The following is a 22,403-nucleotide window of genomic DNA, read 5'->3' as shown; positions in this document are numbered from 1 at the left end:
TTCAAGACTGATTTCTCACTAAATGAATTCAGATCAGATTTTACCACCAAATGAGTAACAAAAAAGCTTACGAATTTTGGAATTGTTTGGATTTTGTTTTGTTGGATAAGATATTACAGACATATTACAATTTCAGAAAGAGAAAAGCTAGAAAAAAAATGAAGTGGGACAGAGAACTATGAGTTGGGCAGGGGTGGATGATGTTGGGATTTTGTAATGGACCATCAGCAAAGACCCTAAAATAAAGATTAAGTAGGAGCAAGCATTAGAACTGCAGAAGGAAATAGCAAGTGTAAGATGCTGAAGTAGGAATGAGCTTGACTTCTTTGAGGAACAGTAAGAAGACCTGTGCTGTGAGGCTGAAGTGAAGTGGGATACGCAAGACAAACTGTGATAGAACGTTGTTAGGAGATGCGGTCACATCTCACAGGCAGTGCGATCTAGGCCAGGATGGAACCTTGTAAGCCCTGTTTTTATTTTCAGTGTAATGGGAAGCTTTCAGATGACACTGGTGTGCTGTGATTTATATTTTTAAAGGTTTATTCTGGCTATGGGATATCAAAAAGATAATAGGTGAACAGAGTAGACGCATTTTAGGAGGCTATTGTGGAGGTCCAGGAGAGGGAGAGAATACAGCAATTTGTATCAGTATGGTCATGGTGGACAAATGGATAAGTGATCAGGTTCTAAACATACCTGGTGATAGTGCCTACAGCACTTTATTTTTCTCATGTAAGCTATAAGGGAAAGAGAACCATCAAGGGTAATCCTAAAGTGAGTAGTGGCATGAATAATAGTACCATTTACCAACAAGAAGAAGAATGAAGGAGTTGCAAGTGTAGAAAATGGGAATCAGAAACCAGGAGTTCTTGCTGAAAACATTAAGATGCAGATGATTATTAGACATAGTTATACCCATGGGAATACATGAAACATAACGTGGCTACTATTTATTGAGCAATTAAAAATGTGCTATGTCCTCTTCTAAGCTCCTTACATTTCTTAACTCAGTGGATCTTCAAAACAATCCTACACACTATCTACTGATTTTATTCACATTTTATAGATTAGGGACCTAAGACAGAGAGAGAATAATACCAAGTCAGTAAGCACAGTTCATAAGCAGCAGAATGGGATTTGATCCCAGACAGTCCGGCTCCAGAGCCCCCGCTCTTAGAGAGTATACGTCTCTGGCACTATTACCATGTTTTTCTAAGACATTCAACCTAAAAACTTGGTATTGCAATCTTGTGGAGTTAGAATAGATGGTTAGTAAGCAAAATTAAAGTGAAGGTGAAGGAAAGGTAAATGTTAGAAAACATTTTATTTCATTTTAATAGACGGTTTGAATTGTTAAAAAGAGTTTAATTTCATCTGTCTGCTCCATGAAATTTATATCTAGTTAGCAGCTTTCAGTTTTCTATTCTATAGAATGAAAACTGACTTCAAAAAGACATCTGAATTTTTAAATAGAAAAATGTATCTAATTTCTGCAAATTAGAAGGGATCTTTTTGTATCGTCTTGTCTTATTCACCTCTAAGCGTTTTTCCCCCAACTTCCACCCAATGTCATATACATAATGGACATTTGGCTAATGTTTTCATTTCGATATTTTAAATAAGTGCGTGAGAATAAGCATGACATTATTAGAGTGATCATTAACTGTGCATACCATGCTGTAGCATTTTCCTGTTAATGGATTGCCTTGTTTTTAAAATGCTTTCAGATTGGGTTGAATTTAGTCCATACGAAATTGGCATGGCTAAATATGGTACTTTTATGGCTCCAGACTTATTTGGAAGCAAATTTTTTATGGGAACAGTTGTTAAGAAGTATGAAGAAAACCCCTTGCATTTCTTAATGGGTAAGTGATCAAAATAAAAATATATCACTGATTTGTTTGACTATTTTGAAACCTGGTACATTTTAAGTTATTTTCCGTTTCTGCTTTATTTTAGGTGTCTGGGGCAGTGCCTTTTCCATATTGTTCAACAGAGTTTTGGGCGTTTCTGGTTCACAAAGTAGAGGCTGCACAATGGAGGAAGAATTAGGTATCCTAAAGATATGCTTACATTGATACAAATCTTGCTACATTGATAAATTTTATTAGCATATATGGAGAAAATATTAAATCTTCGTAAATATTTCAATCATTCTAAATTTATTAATAATTTGGTGAATCAATCTAAATATTTCCTAAAAAATATTATGTAAGGTACTTCTTAAGTATTATTTTGACACTGAGGTTATAAAACTCATAAAAATCATTGATTCCTGAGTCATTTTTAATAGAACACATCTCTATTCCTTTTTTGCATTATACTGCTAAACATACTATTTTTATTAGAAAATCCTCTTTTTACCAAATAAGAGTAGCTTTTTAAAGATTAGATTCACCAACAGCTAAATGCAATGTAACACTGAAGCTTATGCTTGTCACAGTTTATTTAACCTTTAAACATTAACTCACCAGAATTCTGTTAGCATCTTATACTAATCTATACCCAAAAGAAGGAAAAAAAATCAGATCACCCCACTACACTTAAACTAATGATTTTCAATAAATCTAACCTATTAGCCTATAATAAATTATGAATATTTACAAAACCTGAGAAAGTAGACAATCTCAATTGGGGACCAGTGGTTTTCATTCATTATAAGAATACCACAGAAACATGTTTTCTTAAATTAATAAATTTAATTTAAGCAAACAAAAAATTTACATTAGTTTGTTCCAGAAGCCTTGCCACTAGTATTTTAATCAACACTAATTTTTGTTTTGACTGTTTGGACTGATAGCATAAATAAATGGTGGCATGCTAAATCTGAATTTGGAGCCATAACAGCAGGGACCTGGGAGAAGTGCCCGATGGGCTATCAGCACAACTACCTACTATCTCTTCTCTGTCTGGGAAGTAGCACAGATCTATCTGAGAACAGAGAAGGTGACAGAATAACACTGATGACTTTTTAAATAATTAATTTACTGGAAGAATGCTTGCATACAAAAAGTTTACTGCAGAAATTTTAAACAAGCTGTCCTTGGTTATCCCAGGCAACATCAGTTGATTCCATTAAGTTTACATGCAAAAGAGAATACAATTGTAACATTAATTGGAACAGTAAGTTGGCTTATAAGCAGTATTACCACTGCTCCTACAAGAATTGATTTTTAGTTATTTGATAATTTATTTAGTATTTGTATTTAGTGTGGTAAACTCCTGTAGTTCATAATATTTTCAACAGTGTCATTTGTATTTTTGATTAGTTCTTAATGAGTAATGGAAAAGTTATCTTATAATTTCATTGGAGCCAAAGATTTTAAAATAAAAATAAAAACAAACACAGAAATAAGGCACCTTGTGCTTGTTTACTTTCTGTCCTCTGATCATCACCCAGTTAATGAGCAGACAAGGTAGGTGGCACTCATGAGCCTGCTGTGACATTTACCACGGGGCACATTCTCTTAACAGTAACTGCAAGGCAACGTGTATAATGATAAAATGATCTTACTTGATTTCTTTTAATGAACATTACATCCCAGATGAATGTCCTGTTCCCAACTCTTCATGGAAATAACAAATTCTCTCTCTAAATTATGTGAAGATTTAAAAAATAAAAAAAAAAAAAAAGAAGAAAGAGAAGATCACATATTGAGGCCTGCTTCCTGTGCCCCTCTGTTGAATAATCCAGATAACCTAGGGTTTGTTGTTTTTTTCTTCTTAAGGCAGGAAGAGAATAGGACTGAAATAACATATCTGAATGTGGGTGAGACAGTGGCTAAAAGCCAAGGAAAAGGAGGAGGTTTATACTAGGTAGTTTTGAGAAGGTTCTTTGTTGAGAAGTTTCCTTAGAGGCCGGCAGTCTGGCAGCTTATTGACTCGGACTGTGTGTCAGACTGAGGAGGAATATCGTGTATGTGTGATCCGCCAGTCGACAGGAAGCATGTTACCTCAGATTAAGTAAGGATTTCCAGAAATGAAACCAGAGAGGTGACTGAGAGGACTCTGAGGACTCCTGGTGACTACTGTATCCTTTGGCTGACTGAAGTCTACCTCCTAAAGGAGTGTTCAGAGATGATTTTTGCTTTTTTGTTTTCTTCCTTCTGAAGAAAGACTTTAAGGTAAATTGGGCTACAATCAGGTAACTCTGAAAGAAATTATTTACTCTCTAAGGAGTTTTGAATAAATGTGAAAAAGTTACACTTTTGAGAGATGGAGTTGTACATTATGCTAGGATGGAAAATATGTAAATTCAGAATAGTTAGCTATTCATATCATGAAGTCTTCCTTACAAATAAGACAGTGTTTTGCTGAACTATTTTCTTAAACTATCATATGTGGCAGAAAGAAAGAAAGGAAAGAAAGAAGAAAGAAATAAGAAAAAGAAGGAAAGAAGCGAGGGAAAGAAAGAAAAGAAAGAGAAAGAAAGGAAGGAAGGAAGGAAAAGAAGAGCAATAGAAAGAAAGAAAATGCTTGAGGAAGGAAAAGAAAATACATGTAGGACTAGAAACACACTTAATGTATATAGCACCTGGGATAGATAATTTCTTAACATCTCCCACACCCCCATGTAACAAAATTACTGTTGATCATAGTCATGAAATGAAACTAATAATATTAGCTTGTGAACATTTAATCAAATTTCTTATGTATAATCATGCCAGTAAAAACTTAAAAAGTAAGTGTCAATCCATTGCCTTCAGCATTTATTAACCCTTCCATTACCTACTCTTGCTCATTCATGCACATTTTACTTGAAAAAAAAAAACAGCTAGGCTGGGCACGGTGGCTCACACCTGTAATCCCAGCTCTTTGGGAGGTCAAGGCAGGAGGATCACTTGAGTCCAGGAGTTTGAGACCAGTCTAGGCAATAGAGTGAAACTTTATTTCTACAATTTTTTTTTTTTTTTTTTAGTTAGCCAAGTATGACGGCCTATGCCTATAGTCCCAGCTACTCAGGAGGCTAAGGTGGAAGGGTTGCTTGAGCCCAGAGGCAGAGGTTGAAGTGAGCAAAGATCATGCCACTGCAGGCCAGCCTGGGTAACCATTTAAAAAAAAAAGAAGAAGAAAGATAACTAGTTATTGTGCTAGATTTTACTGCTGTCTTTGCCTTAAGGATTTCTGGTTGTTATTTTAGTTTTTATAACTGCTCTTTTAAGATGTTCTGCAGGAAGCACAAATTCTTGACACCAAAAGGTCAATTTCAACTAATAATTTTAAATATTATTGAAAGTCAAAAGATAATTTATGTTAGTATCTTTCATTCATTTTAAGAAAACTGTTTTGTAACTCACCTGTAGATTTTGGTTTTATCCCTTATCTTCATAAACACCACTTACAAATATCTAATAAAGAAAAAGGCATATTTTTTGGTATAACAAGGAGCTTCCTATAATCGTTATATTTTTCAGAATCATGATAAACATAAAAATTATCCTCTTTAAATCGTGAATTAATAAATATAATTTTTCATGTGCCAGGAAGTTTTATTTCCAGTGAGAAATCTGAAAACATAATTAAATCTAATAAATCTAGAATTATTAAGTGGATTTAAATTTATACTAGTAGAGCTAGTAGATCTCACTCTGTGGTTTTGCTCAGATTACTTCTTTATAATACATTTAATTGTTAATTTTGACACCTGAAGTGCTTCAATTTTTTTGTTTTCTTTTCACAGAAAATATTACAACAAAGCATATTGTGAGTAATGATAGTTCGGACAGTGATGATGAATCACAGGAACCCAAAGGTGAGTGAGCCAGGAACTTCTCTGGCCGAGATCCATGAGGAAAGGATATGAACACTTTGTCTGATTTTCTCACTCAAGATGCTGATGGTAATCTCCACTTCAGACACGGAAGTGATAAAATTGTAGTTTTCTATTGAGAGAAAGAATTGCATGTTGCATGTCTAACAAAGTAGGCAGCACATATATATCCCTAATTTGTTTTATTTTAATACCTCAAAAATACTGTAAGTTGAACAAATGAACAGATCCGAGATGGTAGATAGAGCACTGGGCTTCTCAGCATGGTTACTGTGATTTGGGAACCTTTTTAGATGGCTTTAAAAATTAAAATTTTGTCTTCTGGAATTTTATTATTAAGTAACATGAAAAATTATATTCTCACTCCATTTCTGACCCTTATTCCACTGGCTACACCCCCTTTCTTGAGAAGGGATTGGTGATGAAGTGGGGTAAAAGTATCAAGAACTTGTTGTGTATATTATTCGATAGTATAAATGAGCCCTTTTACATTTTGGCAAGGTAGTTTTCAGTTTGGTGTGGATCATGATAGTCGATGATGGACTTGGGGCAGAGATAACGTGAGGATCAGATTGGCAACAAGTATGAAGGTCATATTTGTTTTGAATGTTTTGTGGTAAAATAGATTATTTTGACACAGTGTTTTGAGATAGCTATTTATAAAAATGTTCCCAATAGTTAAAAAAGAGCCAACAAACAAACAAAAACAAAAAGAAAACAAAACAAACAGAAGACTTTATAAGAACTGGATGTAACTGTCCTATTACAGTTTCAATATGATCATCTAGATTTTAGAAGATATTAGAGGCTTTCTGGTCCAAAACTTAATTAATTCCACTAGGCATGGAAGAGCCTGTTTTATCCTTGCTTAATTATTACTAAAATTAAAATTCTTTTTTCATAGCTGGGCTGTTACTTCCTCAGAAGCTGTGTTTGTGTGAATTAGAGAGAAGCTGCCTTCTCTGGAGAATGTAGCTGCACAAGGCCATGGCTTGGCTAGTGTGTGGTGTCTTGCAAACATTAAAAAAGATGATTCCTTCCCTGGGCAGCCAACGCTTTCACCTGGGCACAAGGCTTGGCTAGATGAGTGCAAGCTGGGTTCAGCCCTGATTTGCCCCCCTGTCCTGCTGCGTTATGCAGCCCATGATCGGCCTAATCAAATAATGGCCAGCAGCCCTGATCATTACTCAGGAACCCCAAAAGAACCCTGCCCTGGAAGGAAGCAAGTCTTCATCCTGGCTCCTTCCTTTTTAAAATTTAAAATTTATATATATTTTAGTTGTTGAAGTTCTTTTTGTTTTGAATTTCCTTTTAATGAAGGAAGCTAGCCATTGTAAAGGGGATAGATATCATATGCCTAGCATCGCTAGAATTATTTGTGTATTGATTTAGGGGCTACCGAGGAGACAGAATAACAGTTTCTCCATTATTAAGTATTTCTATAGATGGTCAGTACATTTGATAACCCCTACAGTACTAGCTGAGTCTTAAGGCTGAGAAGTTCAAGGACTGTTGAATATGGCTGCTTTGGTTTTAGGACTAGCCTTGCTTTCAGCATGATATTTAGTATGATAACCCCTACAGTACTACCTGAGTCTTAAGGCTGAGAAGTTCAAGGACTGTTGAATATGGCTGCTTTGGTTTTAGGACCAGCCTTGCTTTCAGCATGATATTTAGTATGTGGTTAAGGTTTTCTTTTAGGCTCTTAGTATTTATATTTTCTCTTTTACATAGAGTTTTTAGAGCAGTTTTAGGCTCAAAGCAAAACTGAGCCCAAAGTATAGAATTACCATATGTCATATGTCCCCTGTCTACCTTCCATCTCCCCATCGCCTCCCCAACTATAAACATTCCACACCAGAGTGGTACATTTGTGACAACTGATGAACTTAAGTTGACATTATTATCAGTCAAAATCCATAGTTTACATTAGGACTCAACTGTTGGTATATATTCTATGGGTTTTGACAAATATATAATGACATATATTCATCATTATACATGTCACACACACTAGTCTCACTGCTCTAAAAATCCTGTCTCCTGCCTGTTCCCCGCTCCCCCTACCCCTAACAAGCACTAATCATTTTACTCTCTCTCTATTGCTTTGCCTTTTCCAGAATGTCTTATAGTCAGAATCAAACACTGATGTAGACTTTTCAGATCTTTCACTTAGTAGTGTACATTTAAAGTCCCTCTATGTTTTTTCTTGGCTTCATAGCTTTTTTTTTTTTAAGCACTGAATAATATTCCACTGTCTGGTTGTGCCACCGTTTAGTTATTCATTCACCTACTGAAGAAGGTGAACTTAGAAAACTTGAACTTTGCTTTCAAGTTTTGGACATTATGCATAAAACTGCTAGAAAAATCTATGTTCACATTTTGGTGTAGACATAGATTTTTCAATTTATTTGAGTGAATACGATGTAGCACAATTGCGGATCATATGGTAATAGTATATTTAGTTTTGTAAGAAACTGTCAAACGGTCTTCCAAAGTGGCTGTACCATTTTACATTCCCTACCAGCCATGAATGAGAGTTCTTGTTGCTCCACATCTTTTAAACATTTGGTATTATCTATGCTTTGGATATTGGTCATTCTAACAGGTATGTAGTAGTATATTTTTATTGTTTTAATTTGCATTTCTCAAATGACATTTAACTTGAAGCATCTTCTCATATGCATATTTGCCATCTGTATATCTTTTTTGAGGAGGTATCAGTTCAGGCCTTTGGCCCATTTTTGGATTGGGGTTGTTTTCTTATTATTGAATTTTAAGTGTTCTTTGTATGTTTTGTATTACATGTTTTTAATCAAATATGTCCTTTGCAAATAATTTATTTCAATCTGTGGCTTATCCTTTTATTGTCTTGAGACTCTTTCATGTGTAGTCAAATGATTTTGAGCAAAGTTTTAGGTATTTTCATCTTTAGTTTCTTCAAACCTATCCTGGAACCATTACCTTCTCTTACAGAATCATTGCAATCATTAAATTAGCAAATGCAGACAAAAGGGCTTTAAGTTGTAAAGGGTGATGCAAATAGAAATGTACTATTACTGTTATGACCAGTAAGCAATAAGTATCATTTATATGTTGACTGTTGGTTTTGTCCCACAAGTGATGCCATTATCAAAGGTATCCTGGTATGGAGGTGGGGGCTTATTGGATAATAAGAAGAAAAGTAAGAAGCCATAGCCCCAAAATCTTTGGAAATAATTGTGTATCTCATTTATATCCTGTGTAACTGGAGATAGAAGTCATTCACTTTAAAGCCTGGATTGTTCTAGTAAAAGACATTTTTTGCCCTGTTTGGCATTAGAAAAGTATAAGAGTAGAAAATAGTGTATTTGTTTTTGGTGACTATATAGTCATCTGGATTGGTTACTGAATGAAAGATCTCTTCATATACTCAGCTCAGTTAAACAAATAACTGTGAAGATAAGGATTATAAATCATGCTACTATAAAGACACATGCACACGTATGTTTATTGTGGCACTATTCACAATAGCAAAGACTTGGAACCAACCCAAATGTCCATCAGTGATAGACTGGATTAAGAAAATGTGGCACATATATACCATGGAATACTATGCAACCATAAAACAAGGATGAGTTCGTGTCCTTTGCAGGGACATGCATGAAGCTGGAAACGATCATTCTCAGCAAACTATCACAAAGACAGAAAACCAAACACCGTATGTTCTCATTTATAGGTGGGAATCGAACAATAGAACACTTGGACACAGGGCGGGGAACAGCATACACTGGGGTCTGTTGGGGGGATGAGGGGCTGGTGGAGGGATAGCATTAGGAGAAATATCTAATGGAAATGATGAGTTGATGGGTGCAGCAAACCAACATGACACATGTATTACCTATGTATCAAACCTGCACGTTGTGCAAATGTACCCTAGAACTTAAAGTATAATAAAAAAATTTATTTATGATGGTTTTATGTATGTTTAGTTTACATTTATTGGAAATTATGAAGCTGACTATAGAATCTCTTTTTTTTCTCTTTATCTCAACACACACACACACAGAGCCACACACACATACACACACAGTTTTATAAATGCGTGAATATTTACATACAGGGTTCCCAGAAATCGGAAAAAATGAGGTTTAGGCAGGTGAAGTTATACACTACCATAAATTGTTCTTTGATTTTGATTATGAATAAATAAGATTGATGATGATGATGCTTCTGCTGCTGCTGCTACAACTGTTTCTGCTACTAGCTAGTGTTTATTAAGAATTTAATATGAGCCAGGCGCTTTTCTAAGAACATTACATAGATGCATAAACACAGTTAATTCTCACAACTTTAGGAGGTTTATCAATGAGGAAATGAAGGAGGAGAAGGGAAAAGTAACTAGCAAATACTGGAGAGAGGGTTGGCACTCAAGGAGTCTGATTCTGGAGCCAATGCTATAAATGACCATACAACATAGTTTCCCAGGAGAAATGATGTATGCATAGGTTTTAAGGAAAAAGCCATTTAAAACTGCTTCTTTGGGGTGATTGCTGAATTTTAAAATGTTTAGGCATTTGTTTAAATTAAAGGCTTTTAAATCCCCAAACTTTATAAGCAAGGATGAAATGACAGGTCATAAGATCAATAGGTCATAAGGGTGTTTATTTAGTAGCAAATATATGTTGAATCCTTTAGCTCTTACTCCTTATTTTACAGAAATCCTGAATGTTTGTTAAACAGGATAAAATTTCTTAAGGTAACTTAAGAAATCTAGAGGATAGAACTAACCACTGTGGATTTTCTGTGTGTAAGTTATATGTGTGCATGCAAGTGCATGCACTTGAAGCCAGAGAAAAGGAAGAAAACAATTCAGGAAAGAAGGAAAGGGGGAAAATGAATGAAATTTACCCGGAAATCTGAGCATAGACCAAGTGGCACTGGCAAGAATACACCCTTTACATGCACTATAGGTAAAAGGTGAACTAAGAACAACTTAAGAACAAAAATGATTAACTGCAATATTAATCTAGGCAAATAAACATGTTAAACCAAACACAGAGCTTCATTGTTAATTTTACAATTTAATTATCCAAAGAAGATCCCTTTTTTTTATTTTTTATTTTTTTGGTCAGACAGAGTCTTGCTGTGTTGCCAGGCTGGAGTGCAGTGGTGCGATATCAGCTCACTGCAACCTCCTCCTCAAGTGATTGGCTCACCTGGACTCCTCCAGGTTCAAGCGATTCTCCTGCCTCAGCCTCCTGAGTAGCTGGGACTACAGGTGCATGCCACCATGCCCAGCTAATTTTTTTTTTTTTTTTTTTGTATTTTTAGTAGAGATGGGATTTCACCTTGTTGGCCAGGATGGTCTCTATCTCTCGACCTCATGATTCGCCTGCCTTGGACTCCCAAAGTGCTGGGATTACAGGCATGAGCCACCTTGCCTGGCCCAAAGATCCCTTTTTAAACATGCATGTTGGAGTCTGTATAGTGACCTTTTCTTTTTCTCCAGGCACTGAAAATGAAGATGCTGGAAGGGACTATCAAAGTGATAATCAAGCAAGTTGGATTCATCGTATGATAATGGCCTTCATGAGTGATTCAGCTTTATTCAATACCAGAGAAGGACGTGCTGGGAAGGTACACAACTTCATGCTGGGCTTGAATCTCAATACATCTTATCCACTGTCTCCTTTGAGTGACTTTGCCACACAGGACTCCTTTGATGATGATGAACTGGATGCAGCTGTAGCAGGTAAGTGCACAAAATATCATCAGTAGGAGCTAAGGCCAGAGATCTTTATTCCTTCTCTGGAGAGAAGCATTTTAATTATTGTTAACATTTACTCATGTATTCTCAGTTATTACAACCTGCATTTAATGTGTGAAGGGCTTCAAATGACTAGGGTTATTTTTTGTTGTTTGTTTGTATTTTTGAGACAGGGTCTCACCTAGTCGCCCAGGCTGTACACAATCATGGCTCACTACATCCTTAAATTCCGACCTGAAGCAATCCTCCTGCCTCAGCTTCCTGAGTAGCTGGGACTACAGGTGCACACCACCATACCCAACTAACTTTTGTAGTTTTTGTAGAGACAGGTTTTTGCCGTGTTGCCCAAGCTGGTCTCAAACTCCTGGGCTCAAGTGATCCTCCTACTTTGGCCTCCCAATGTGCTGGGACTACAGGTGTGAGTCACTGTACCTGGCCTGGATTATTTTTTTTTAAGAAAAATTTATATTGGATAGGAAATGGCCTAGACATGTCAGTATAGAAAATTTTCATTAAAATATTGAGGAGGACGGCTGGGGAGCAGTGGCTCATTCCTGTAATCCTAGCACTTTGGGAGGCCAAAACGGGCAGATTACCCGAGCTCAAGAGTTCGAGACCAGCCTGGGCAACATGGTGAAACCCTGTCTCTACTAAAAAAAATACAAAAATAAAATAAAATAAAATGAAAGGCAGCTGTTCATGGTGGTGCACCCCTGTAATCCCAGCTACTCAGGAGGCTGAAACACGAGAACTGCTTGAACCTGGGAGGCAGACATTGTAGTGAGCCAAGATTGTGCCACTGCACTCCAGCCTGGGCAACAAAGTAAAGCTCTGTCTCAAAAAATAGAAAATAAAAAATAAAAAAAATATTGAGGGAGACTTTAGATCTTCTCTGTACTGCTCACAGTTCAGTTGCAGAAATTTGGAAACTATTTCCTATTTTCTGAAAGGGATTTAAAGAAGGGAATTGGGTGCTTATAAAATTGTTCCAAACCTTCTGGGAGCAAGCTTTAGGCTGAGCTTTCGGGAATGATTCAAAAACCACTTCAGAATCATCCCCACAAATGTCTTGGCAACTGTGCTTGGCAGGAGAAATAGCGGAAATGTAGCTTCTCTCTCATTTTCTTTTTCGGATTTTATGTGAGTGTTCATCTGTGGCAGAGGCCAGGTCTCAGTAGAACTGGAGCTGCAAGGGAATCCGGCAAACACATTCCTTAGCGTGACTCCCTAGTGCAACACAGGGTTTGAGTAAGCCAGCCTGTAGTGTTCACTAGGCTATTGGAACTGTCTCTCCAGTTCTCAGAAAGGTTAGGTAACTTTCTTAAAGCTGCCCAGCAAGAACCTTGTCACTTTCAGGTTTGTCACTTAGGCAGATCCTCAAGAATAATCCCCTTTGGTCTTCAGTTCCATGCCTGTTATAGATTTAAAGTTAAATTTGCTTTGGTGACCAATCAATACACAATAATTTTTTGGTGATAATTCTGTCATCTTAAATTTTTCTATTTCACCACACCATCATCTTTTCCTTGATGTCCAAATGTCATTCCTCAATCATTTATGGCCAAGGACATTTTGATTAGATGCAGTAAAAACTTAAATGGGATATTTCCAAAAACATTTTCTACTGCCTTTTGTTTAAGCATCATACCTAGAACATACTTGTGAAATTTAGGATATAGCTTTGGATTTTGTTGTTGTTTTGGTATTGTTGTTTCTATTTGTTGCTTGACCCCTTAAAAGGAATTGCAGAAGCAAAAATGACCTCTGTTGTTTAAACAAGATTAATGCAAACTCATTATATTTTGTGTTATGTTTATGGCATCAAACTCTAGGATATGAGGTATGTCTGATTATATGCCAGTAATCCCAACAGGATTCACTATGTTATATAGTATATTAACTATTATATTAACTATAATGAAATTCTAATTGTTATAAAGTCAGTATCTATTTTTAAATTCATCCCAAATAAAAATACACTTAACCATACATTCAGTGACATTATTTTTCTTGTTTAGTCACATAACTATGTTTATTGTCATCACAATACCAATTAAATGTGTCTCTTCTAGAAACATGTGCTTTATGGATGAATGATGATGAGCTTAAAAAAACTACAAATTCATAGAGCATGTCGATATATAGAGAATCTTCAGTTATTTTACTCTATAGAAAGGGAAGAACAAAGAAGATAATTCTGTCATTTTTGCTCAAAATTTCTCAACAGAGCTGAGATTGGGACACAGGCTTTTTAACATTGCTTCCAAGCCTTTCCCTTGGACACACACCATTCCCCTTAGCCCTTGGTTTTCTTAGTCATCCACTTGCTTATGTAAAAATGGAAGTTTTCTTTGTGTATACTTTATTCTATTTGTTTTACGTTACTATTTGGATTGCACCAGCTCCTTATGTAGTTTTCACAGCACGTGGTCTACACTCCACATTTTAACAACTTCCTGGTAGTTTTGCAATATTTTATGTAGATTTGGTGGTGTTGGGATTACCAGATAAAATACAGAATACCCAGTTAGATTTTAATTTTAAATATGTATATGAATAATTTATATATAATTCTTGCAGCATTTAGGACATACACTAAATAATTATTTGTTGATTATCTGAAATTCAAATTAAACCAGGCATCCTGTATTTTGTTAGCTAAATTTGGCAACTTTAGGATGTATGCCTCTTCCTTTTAAATTATTTTGCATTTTTATCTTCCTTCTGTCTTTTGTTCATTCTTTCATTCACTTAGGCTTACTGAGTACTTACAATGTGCTTGGTTCTGCACTCCAGCCTGGGCGACAGAGCCAGACTCCATCTCAAAAACAAAAAACAAACAAGCAAAAAAGAATACGAGTTTATTGTGGGTGTTTGCATTTGGAGAATAATAGTTGTACACCACCTTGTCTACTCCTTTGTTCATTTCATGCCCTTTGAAAGAAGAGTTATAGACAGTTTTCATGAAACAACATAAGGAAATATAAACTATCCATCATCCCCAAATATGGCATTATATAAACCAAATTTTTTGAGATACCTGAAAATGTTTGAAGCTAAAATTATTTTAAATTAATGATGTTTGGAAAGAACTTTAAATTTTATTTCATAGTGTGTATTTCATTTAAATTACATTTTATTCATTTTTATGTATTCAATTGAAAAAATGTATATGGGGCATTAATTTCAGTAAAAACTTTAGTCAGTTCAGTCAGTTCACAGATTCATTCAACTTTATGATTTACAGGCCAATATTGCTAAAAATAATTTCATTTTAGACTGAATTTACTGAATTAAGTAGTGCTTTTTCAGAAAAAGTCCTTACAAAGATAGATCTGGCTTACTTCCCTCTGGTTGTTTCCAACTTTTAGAATAAGGGTATGTTTGGAATGAAAAGTTAAAACATTTATCATAAATTGTGATCATTTTGTTTCATAAGGTCTTCCTTAAAATTCCTGTTTTAAAGAATGCCAACTGAATTTTTATCCACAATTTATTTAAAACATTAAATAAGCACATTTCTTTTTAAATTTTGCAACCCCCATGCAAAAAAAAATAAATAAATAAATAAAAAGATTTCTATCTAATCTAGATATTCGTTGGAAAAATGTTACATTTGTTTACCCTATGATGATTTTGTTTATATAAATTAAAATTTGGATGTTTTGGAATTAAAGCAATCTCTCAACCTAAAATCAGTAAAGGTGCACTATTTTTCTGCCTACTACTTCACCTTGCCTACTGTATTTTGAAAACAGAAGAAATTATAGTATGATAACATTTCCCTCATGTGTTTACTGCAAAATAGTTGTGTACCTGTAGAAACAAATTTTGGAGAACTTGTTATTAGTTATATGACTCCTTTCCTGTTTACTTTTGTGTTTATCCTACTTACTGTGACACACACCATCTGGAAATAAGAAATAAAGACATGAGTTAATTTAGGCTAGAGTTCAAAACACAGACATCCAAATATTTGTACACTGAATCTGTGTGATGTATTTATAAAATGGCCACTACAAATATCCAAAGCTGATCTGCTTTAAGGAAATGTTACATAATTCTAAAACAGAGTTATGTTTTCACAACCATTGGATAACCTCATTAATTCACAAGTTTAGAAACCTTATATGTTTTAAATTATGGGAGGATATTCTTCCGTAGTGGCATTTATCCAATACTCTATGACATTTTAGTAGATGTTATACAATAAATTGGGTTCCAGTTCAAATAAATTTGGGAAAATTTACAACTTGATCTCCCTCTTCAGATACAATGAGATACCATAATGAGTTTAAGTCCTACTTAAAGCTGCTTAAGGATAGTACTTTAAAAGGAGACTGGCTTGTATTTGAATCTCAGTTGGATCTTTTACTATCAGGCCATCTTAGGCAGTCACTTAGCATAAGCCTCAATTTACTTACAAAATAAAAATAACAATGGTACCCATATTATGGAGTTATTTGGAGGATTGGTTAGCATTTTCATATAAAGTGCTGTCAGTGGGAGCCATAGGAAGGAGAATAGGGAATGCGCAATGTAATTGGCTAGTACTTTAAGTTGTTGAATTTTGTCTTTCTCAAGATATGACCTTATTTAATCATGGCACTCTTATTTTGTATATGAGACATCAGTTTATATCTTGCATAACTATGCTTTTTGCAACACAGTTAGGAAACACTACTTTCTGGTTTGGCTTGTTTTTTTTTTTGTTGTTTTTTGCGACATGGATGAACTTAGTGGATATTATACTAAGTGAAATGAGACAGACACTACATGATCTCACTGTTATGCGTAATCTAAGAGTTGAACTCAGAAGTAGAAAATAGGATGAGGATTACTAGAAGCTGGGGGGGATTTGGGGAGGAGGCAGTAGATGGAGAAAGAGGCAACCTTGCTCAAAGGGTACAAAGTGTCAGTGAGAGAGGAGGAATAAGTTCTGGGTATCTATTGCACAGCATGGTGCCTGCAGTTAATAATAATGTATATTTCAAAATAGTTAAAAGACAGGATTTAGATGTTCTTACCAAAAAGAAGCGATAAATATTTGATGTCATGAATATGTTAGTTAGCTTGATTTGATCCACAATGTATGCATGTAACGAAACATCACATTGTACCCCATAAATGTACACAATTATTATCTACAAAATAAAAATTGTTTTAAAAATAAAATAAAACAAACAATAAAAGGAACACTACTCACCATCAGTTTATCTGGAAGGTGGGAACAATGGTGTTTAGCTACAAACTGAAGCTGGGAATTGGTCCACATGATTTTTCTCTCAAATGCCCTCACTCTTGGATTTAAGAAAGGATAAAAGGATACTACCAGTTTTTGGTAGTATCCTCTTAGTTAGTCATGCCACTTTCTAAAGTAATAGTGGGACACCGTGCTTAGGGCTTAGACCTTGTGAACCTGGCTTGGAATCTTTTGAATCTGTTTGAAAATAGACAATTTATTTTACCTCTGTGAGCCTCAGTTTCCTTATCTTTAAAATGGCTATCTCCTTTGTAAGATTGTTTTCTTATCTTTAAAATGGCTGTCTCCTTTGTAAAAGTTGTATAAGAATAATAAATCTTATATATGAAATTTCTGATACATAATAGACTCAGAATAAATGAAGTCACCATTAAGAGAAATATCAGTAACCAACTAATGAATTATAACTTTTTAGTAAAATATTTAAAAGTGAATTTAAGCCAAAGACTCACTATTTTTACCTTTAAGATGTTCACATATATAATTGTTAACCTAAAAACTTCAGAGGAATAAATATTAAAATTGGGCTCAACAGTCTCTTTATATATTTCTTACATCTTTACATTCCAGGTTCTGTAATAGATAGTCTAGTGTCTTGGCTGATGGCAAAGTGCATTCTCACTACTGTTTATATATACTTATTAAGAAAACAGAATTGATCTACAGATAATTATTTAAAGAACTATTTCTCTTCTCTCTCCTTATTGCCCTATAAGTTAGCCTTGGACACAGCCAGCCTTTATTATTTAGCCATATTACCTTATCCTCATCTTTAAAAATAGCTTTATTTTTAGCATATTTAGTTTTATTCAAGACAGTTATTCACACCTTTCCTCTTTGCTTGCCTATTCTGGGCAGTATGAATTGCCTCAGACATAAAATTTATTCTTCTTTATTTATAAGCATCACTAGTAAGCGTTTGTAACATTTATTTGTTATTCAGTATTTTAGAAATGGGAATTTTTAACAGATGTGAGGAAACAGATGACTTTGTTAACTGTAGAATGTTAGAAGGATATTAATGTTTCTTTAAAGTATTAATAACTATACCAAAGTCTTATTTTTTCACTTTACATTGAATAAAATATTATGACTGTCTCATTGGTGTTTTTACTTCAACCTTTATTTATAATGAGGATTATGGATTTAATTGGACAGGAAGAATTTAAAGATTTGCTTTCCTTTTTCATTTCATGCTCTTAAAATGTAATAAGTAAAACTGACTATAGGAGAATTACAGTATTATTCTTATTTAGAAACATATGGAGGGAAACTAACATACACTAGTTTCCTACTGTGTGCTGAGCATGTATGTATGTACATAGGTATTAAGTCAGAGATCCTTATTCATATCTGGTGTGACCATCTTCACTTTATTCTACATCATAGGCCTCCATCTTGGGCTTTGCCAGCCTTCTTCCTAACAGCAGGAGGAAACAAGAGTGTGGACAAGGGAACAGAGCACAACAGCTGCATGGCATTTTATCCAGTTCAATTCAAACCAGTTCAATTCTGGTCATGTTTTATTTTCCTGGCAAGTGAATTAGGAGCACCACACATAAATGTGAAGTGTAGTGTGTTATCAGTATTATTTTTTCATAAAATTAATGATCTGTAGGTCCTCTTTTTCTTCAGAATCCTTGCCATCTCATCTGTTCTCCTCCCATACTGTCCTCAGACTGCAGGCTCCTTGCTGTCCTCAAACACACCCAGCCTGATTCTGCCTTGGGACCCTTGCTCTAGCTCCTCCCTCTCCCTGGTAACTTCTGGATCCCACCCTCCCAATCTTTAGATGGTCTGTTCCACATCATTATTCTTATTTCAGTGTAAGGTTTTCTTCTCAGAGGCATCTCCATTGACCATCTACCTGAAGTTACTCCTTATTATAGTGTCCTTGCTCATTTTCTTCATTGCCTTTATCACTTTATGAACTGTCCTCTTAATACATTTATTTACTTATTGGCGGTGTACTCGCAATATGAGCTCTATCCGAGCAGAGCATGTATCTATCTGGTTCAGCATCTGGAATCATATCTGAATGGTAGTAGACAACATATATTTGCTGGGTGTGTTGGCTGGATGATTTCCTTGGACTCTCACCTTGTGATGGAATGCACACTCACCCCCAAGAGAGGCAGCCTGGGAACGATACAGAGTCTGCCACCTCCCAGCTAGGCCACCTTCGAGGTGACTCTTCATTGGCTTCACCCTCCATCTACAGATGTCCTCTGCCTCACCTGTCTGTTATAAGAATTAAACAAGACTGTGCATGAGGAAATGTTGAGAAACCTGTAAAGACCTACGTAATGTAAGATAATACTATTAAAGTGATCATAGCTTAGAGTTAATACCAGGACCTGAACTAAGTGCTTTCCATGCATTGTCCCCATAAATCCTCGCAGCAACCTTATTTGATAATCCTGATGTTACAGATGAGGAAACTAAGACTTAAGGGTAATAATTACAATTGCTAAAGTTGTATTTAGCATGCCCAGCTCTATTTGTCTCCAAAGCCTGAGAGCCGAATCATATGAAATTCTTTCAAATTTGAAACCAACATTTTTAGATGATAAATACTGATGAATGATCATTTAATTCATTCTTGTTTTTCTTTTATGTTTTTAAGATCCTGATGAATTTGAGCGAATATATGAACCTCTGGATGTCAAAAGTAAAAAGATTCATGTAGTGGACAGTGGGCTCACCTTTAACCTGCCGTATCCCTTGATACTGAGACCTCAGAGAGGGGTTGATCTCATCATCTCTTTTGACTTTTCTGCAAGGCCAAGTGACTCTAGTCCTCCGTTCAAGGTAAGAATACCTAATGTAGCATTCCATTCTCTACCACATTCTCTTGCTTGCCTTATAGATCTCTTAGTCCCTTTGACTCCAGTTTCTTATTCCTTTAATGTATTTTCTACATCTTTATGAATAATAGTTCTAAAATGCAAACCTGATTCAATCAGTCTCCTGCTTAAAGAAACTTTTAAATGATTCTAATGAGCTCAATAAAGGTCAGAGTCCTGAGCAGGACAAGAATAATACAGTGGGTCTGAAGTTTAGGAAGGAAATGAGGCTGAGATTTGGGAGTTAGCAAGTAAATGATCATTAAAACAATGCATGGAGAGGGTATACCCTGAGAAGAGAAGTGGACATAAATAGTACTTTAAAGAATGCTATCAAGGGGAAAGGAGGAGAACAAAGGAAGTGTGTAGTATTATGAAAATTGAAGATATGTAACAACAAGGAGGTTTTTTGGTGAACTGGACAAGGCCAGTTTCAATAGGGCTGTGAAGGCAGAAATCAGACCAGAGTGGTTTGAGAGATGAGTGGGAGTTAAAAAAAAAAAAAAAAAAAGAATTCTGTAGATTGTTCAGGGAAGGAGATGGACTATATCTGTAAGAGGCTGTAAGAGGATGTGGGGAAGAGGAAAATTGTGTGTGTGGGTGGTCGGGGGTGGGTTGTTAATAGAAGAGACAAGCATGTTTACATACTGATGGCTAGGAGTTGTTAATGAAGGTATTACTGAAGAGAGGAGAGATGAGATATAGGATGAAGTCACATCTCTGGGAAGGATGTAAGGGTGGGAAGTGGGAAAGGAATCAAGGACACAAGTGGGGAACAGTATTGAAATGTCCACACTAGGGGAAAATGGCAGCAGATAAAGATTTATCATTAGGTTTGGGAAAAGGAAGTGAAGGAAGTACTTATGTGATGACTTCGAAGTTTTGTAGGTATTAGGAGTCAAGGTTAACTTGTGAGGATAAAAATATGGAGGTAGTAGAGTCAGGCATGTGGGGTGAATAAAAGTCCGCCTCTGTGAAGAAATGAGAAAAGCTTGTGAATGTGGCAATATGGAAAGATTGCCGGACCGTACTTTGGCCTCACCCTCAAATAAATACGCTTTGTTCCCCCTGCCTGGAATACTCCAAACATTCTTTAGACACAGCTCAAGTGTTATCTTTCTTGACTTCCACCCATATGGCTAAAGTGCATAGGACTCAGTCAATTCTTCAAATACAGCAATTATCATAGTATATTGTATGTTTTTGCTTATATATATATTGCTTTCACTGTCTGTGAACTCTTTGTGACTAGAACTCTGTTCTCTGTCTGTGTTTATTTTGTTTTAATCATTTGGTCCTAACTGTCATTGAGGTGCTGGCCAAAATATGAGTATATAGGATTTTTTTGTAGGTGAATAAATAAAATGATGTATGAAAGATGGAGTTATTATTTTGATTTTATAGATTAAGAAGTGGCAATTCATAGTGATTAAATGGAACAGTTCATGATCTCCCAACCAGGTGGAATCAGTAATAGCCCAGGTCCTCTGACAGCATATCTGTTTTTTTCTCTATCATATGATGATTAAACTGCTCTCAAGAAAATAATGGTTATAATAATAACTCTTAAATATATAGAAAACCTTATGTGTTCAAAGTGCTTTCATACTTCATTTTTGAGCTAGTAAAGGTATTCAGACAAAGAAGCAAGTATCAATGAGATAAAATCTTATCAACAAATCAAATAATCTGTGGAATGAGCACAGTCCACGACCTGGCTGGGGAAGTGCTAGTTAAGAAATGTAGCTCCAAAGCTACAGAATGAGAATTTCTTACCCTTTACCAGCTGCCTCCTTTGTGCACGCTGTTCATGAACTATTTTCTGTGTGGTGTGCTGTGTGCAGCAGTTAGTGGGAAAATATGGTTCCTGATCTCCCATAACATTTTGGGATTTTTTGGGGCAAAGACTGTTATTCACAAGAGCCACTTGGAGGGAAATTGAGAAACTTACTATTAAATAGTCATTCATACAAGTTTACATAAGTATGTGTATTATAGGGGATAAATATAAGAATAGATTGGTGCATACTGGAGTTAATGAACAGGGTAACAAATGAAATAGGGTGAAAACAGCACAGAGATGGCAATGAGCACATCTAAGGGGCTGGAGTGATCTGATTAGAAGCGACAGATATTCAGCTGCCTTAGAAAGGCTTAAGGAGAAAGTTTAAGATAGGACAATAGAAAATGGAGAATCAGTGGAGGATTTCAGCAGACAAATGACTTCATGAAAGTGGAATTTTAGGATGATTAATCTGAAAATGGAAAGTAGAATGAGTTGGAGAATGGAAGGCAAGGAATTAACATTAAGAGAAATGTATTGTAATCCAAGCACAGGATAATGAAGTATTACTGCACCAGAGTGGGTGACTATGAATTTGATGACCTACAAGAAACAACGGGGAGGTGGGTTTCAATGGATGACTCTAAGATGATAGCTTAGAAGCTGGTTCTAGTGGTGGAAGACACTGTATTATTCATTTCACCAATGAGGGTATAAAATGTCAAAGCCGGGCGGAGCAAGATGGCCGAATAGGAACAGCTCCAGTTTCCAACTGCCAGCACGAGCAACACAGAAGACCGGTGATTTCTGCATTTTCAACTGAGGTACTGGGTTCATCTCACTGGGGAGTGCCGGACGATCGGTGCTGGTCAGCTGCTGCAGCCCGACCAGCGAGAGCTGAAGCAGGGCGAGGCATTGCCTCACCTGGGAAGCGCGAGGGGGAAGGGAATCCCTTTTCCTAGCCAGGGGAACTGAGACACACAACACCTGGG

General features: G+C 35.8%; 1 protein-coding gene across 1 annotated transcript in view; it reads left to right on the top strand.

Annotated features, from left to right (window-relative positions):
* The window catches only part of PLA2G4A (phospholipase A2 group IVA), a 148,768-nt gene that overhangs the window by 105,225 nt on the left and 21,140 nt on the right, over window positions 1–22,403 (top strand). The window contains exons 11-15 of the mRNA XM_009191475.4: window positions 1,728–1,865; window positions 1,960–2,052; window positions 5,681–5,752; window positions 11,262–11,504; window positions 19,409–19,593. Of these exons, the coding sequence (XP_009189739.3) occupies window positions 1,728–1,865; window positions 1,960–2,052; window positions 5,681–5,752; window positions 11,262–11,504; window positions 19,409–19,593 (731 nt within the window). The remainder of the gene's footprint in view (window positions 1–1,727; window positions 1,866–1,959; window positions 2,053–5,680; window positions 5,753–11,261; window positions 11,505–19,408; window positions 19,594–22,403) is intronic.

Source organism: Papio anubis, chromosome 1 (genome assembly GCF_008728515.1).
Source record: "Papio anubis isolate 15944 chromosome 1, Panubis1.0, whole genome shotgun sequence".
Lineage (NCBI taxonomy): Eukaryota > Metazoa > Chordata > Mammalia > Primates > Cercopithecidae > Papio > Papio anubis.
The sequence above is the reverse complement of the archived record's forward strand: the minus strand, read 5'-3'. Positions and strand labels throughout refer to the sequence as shown.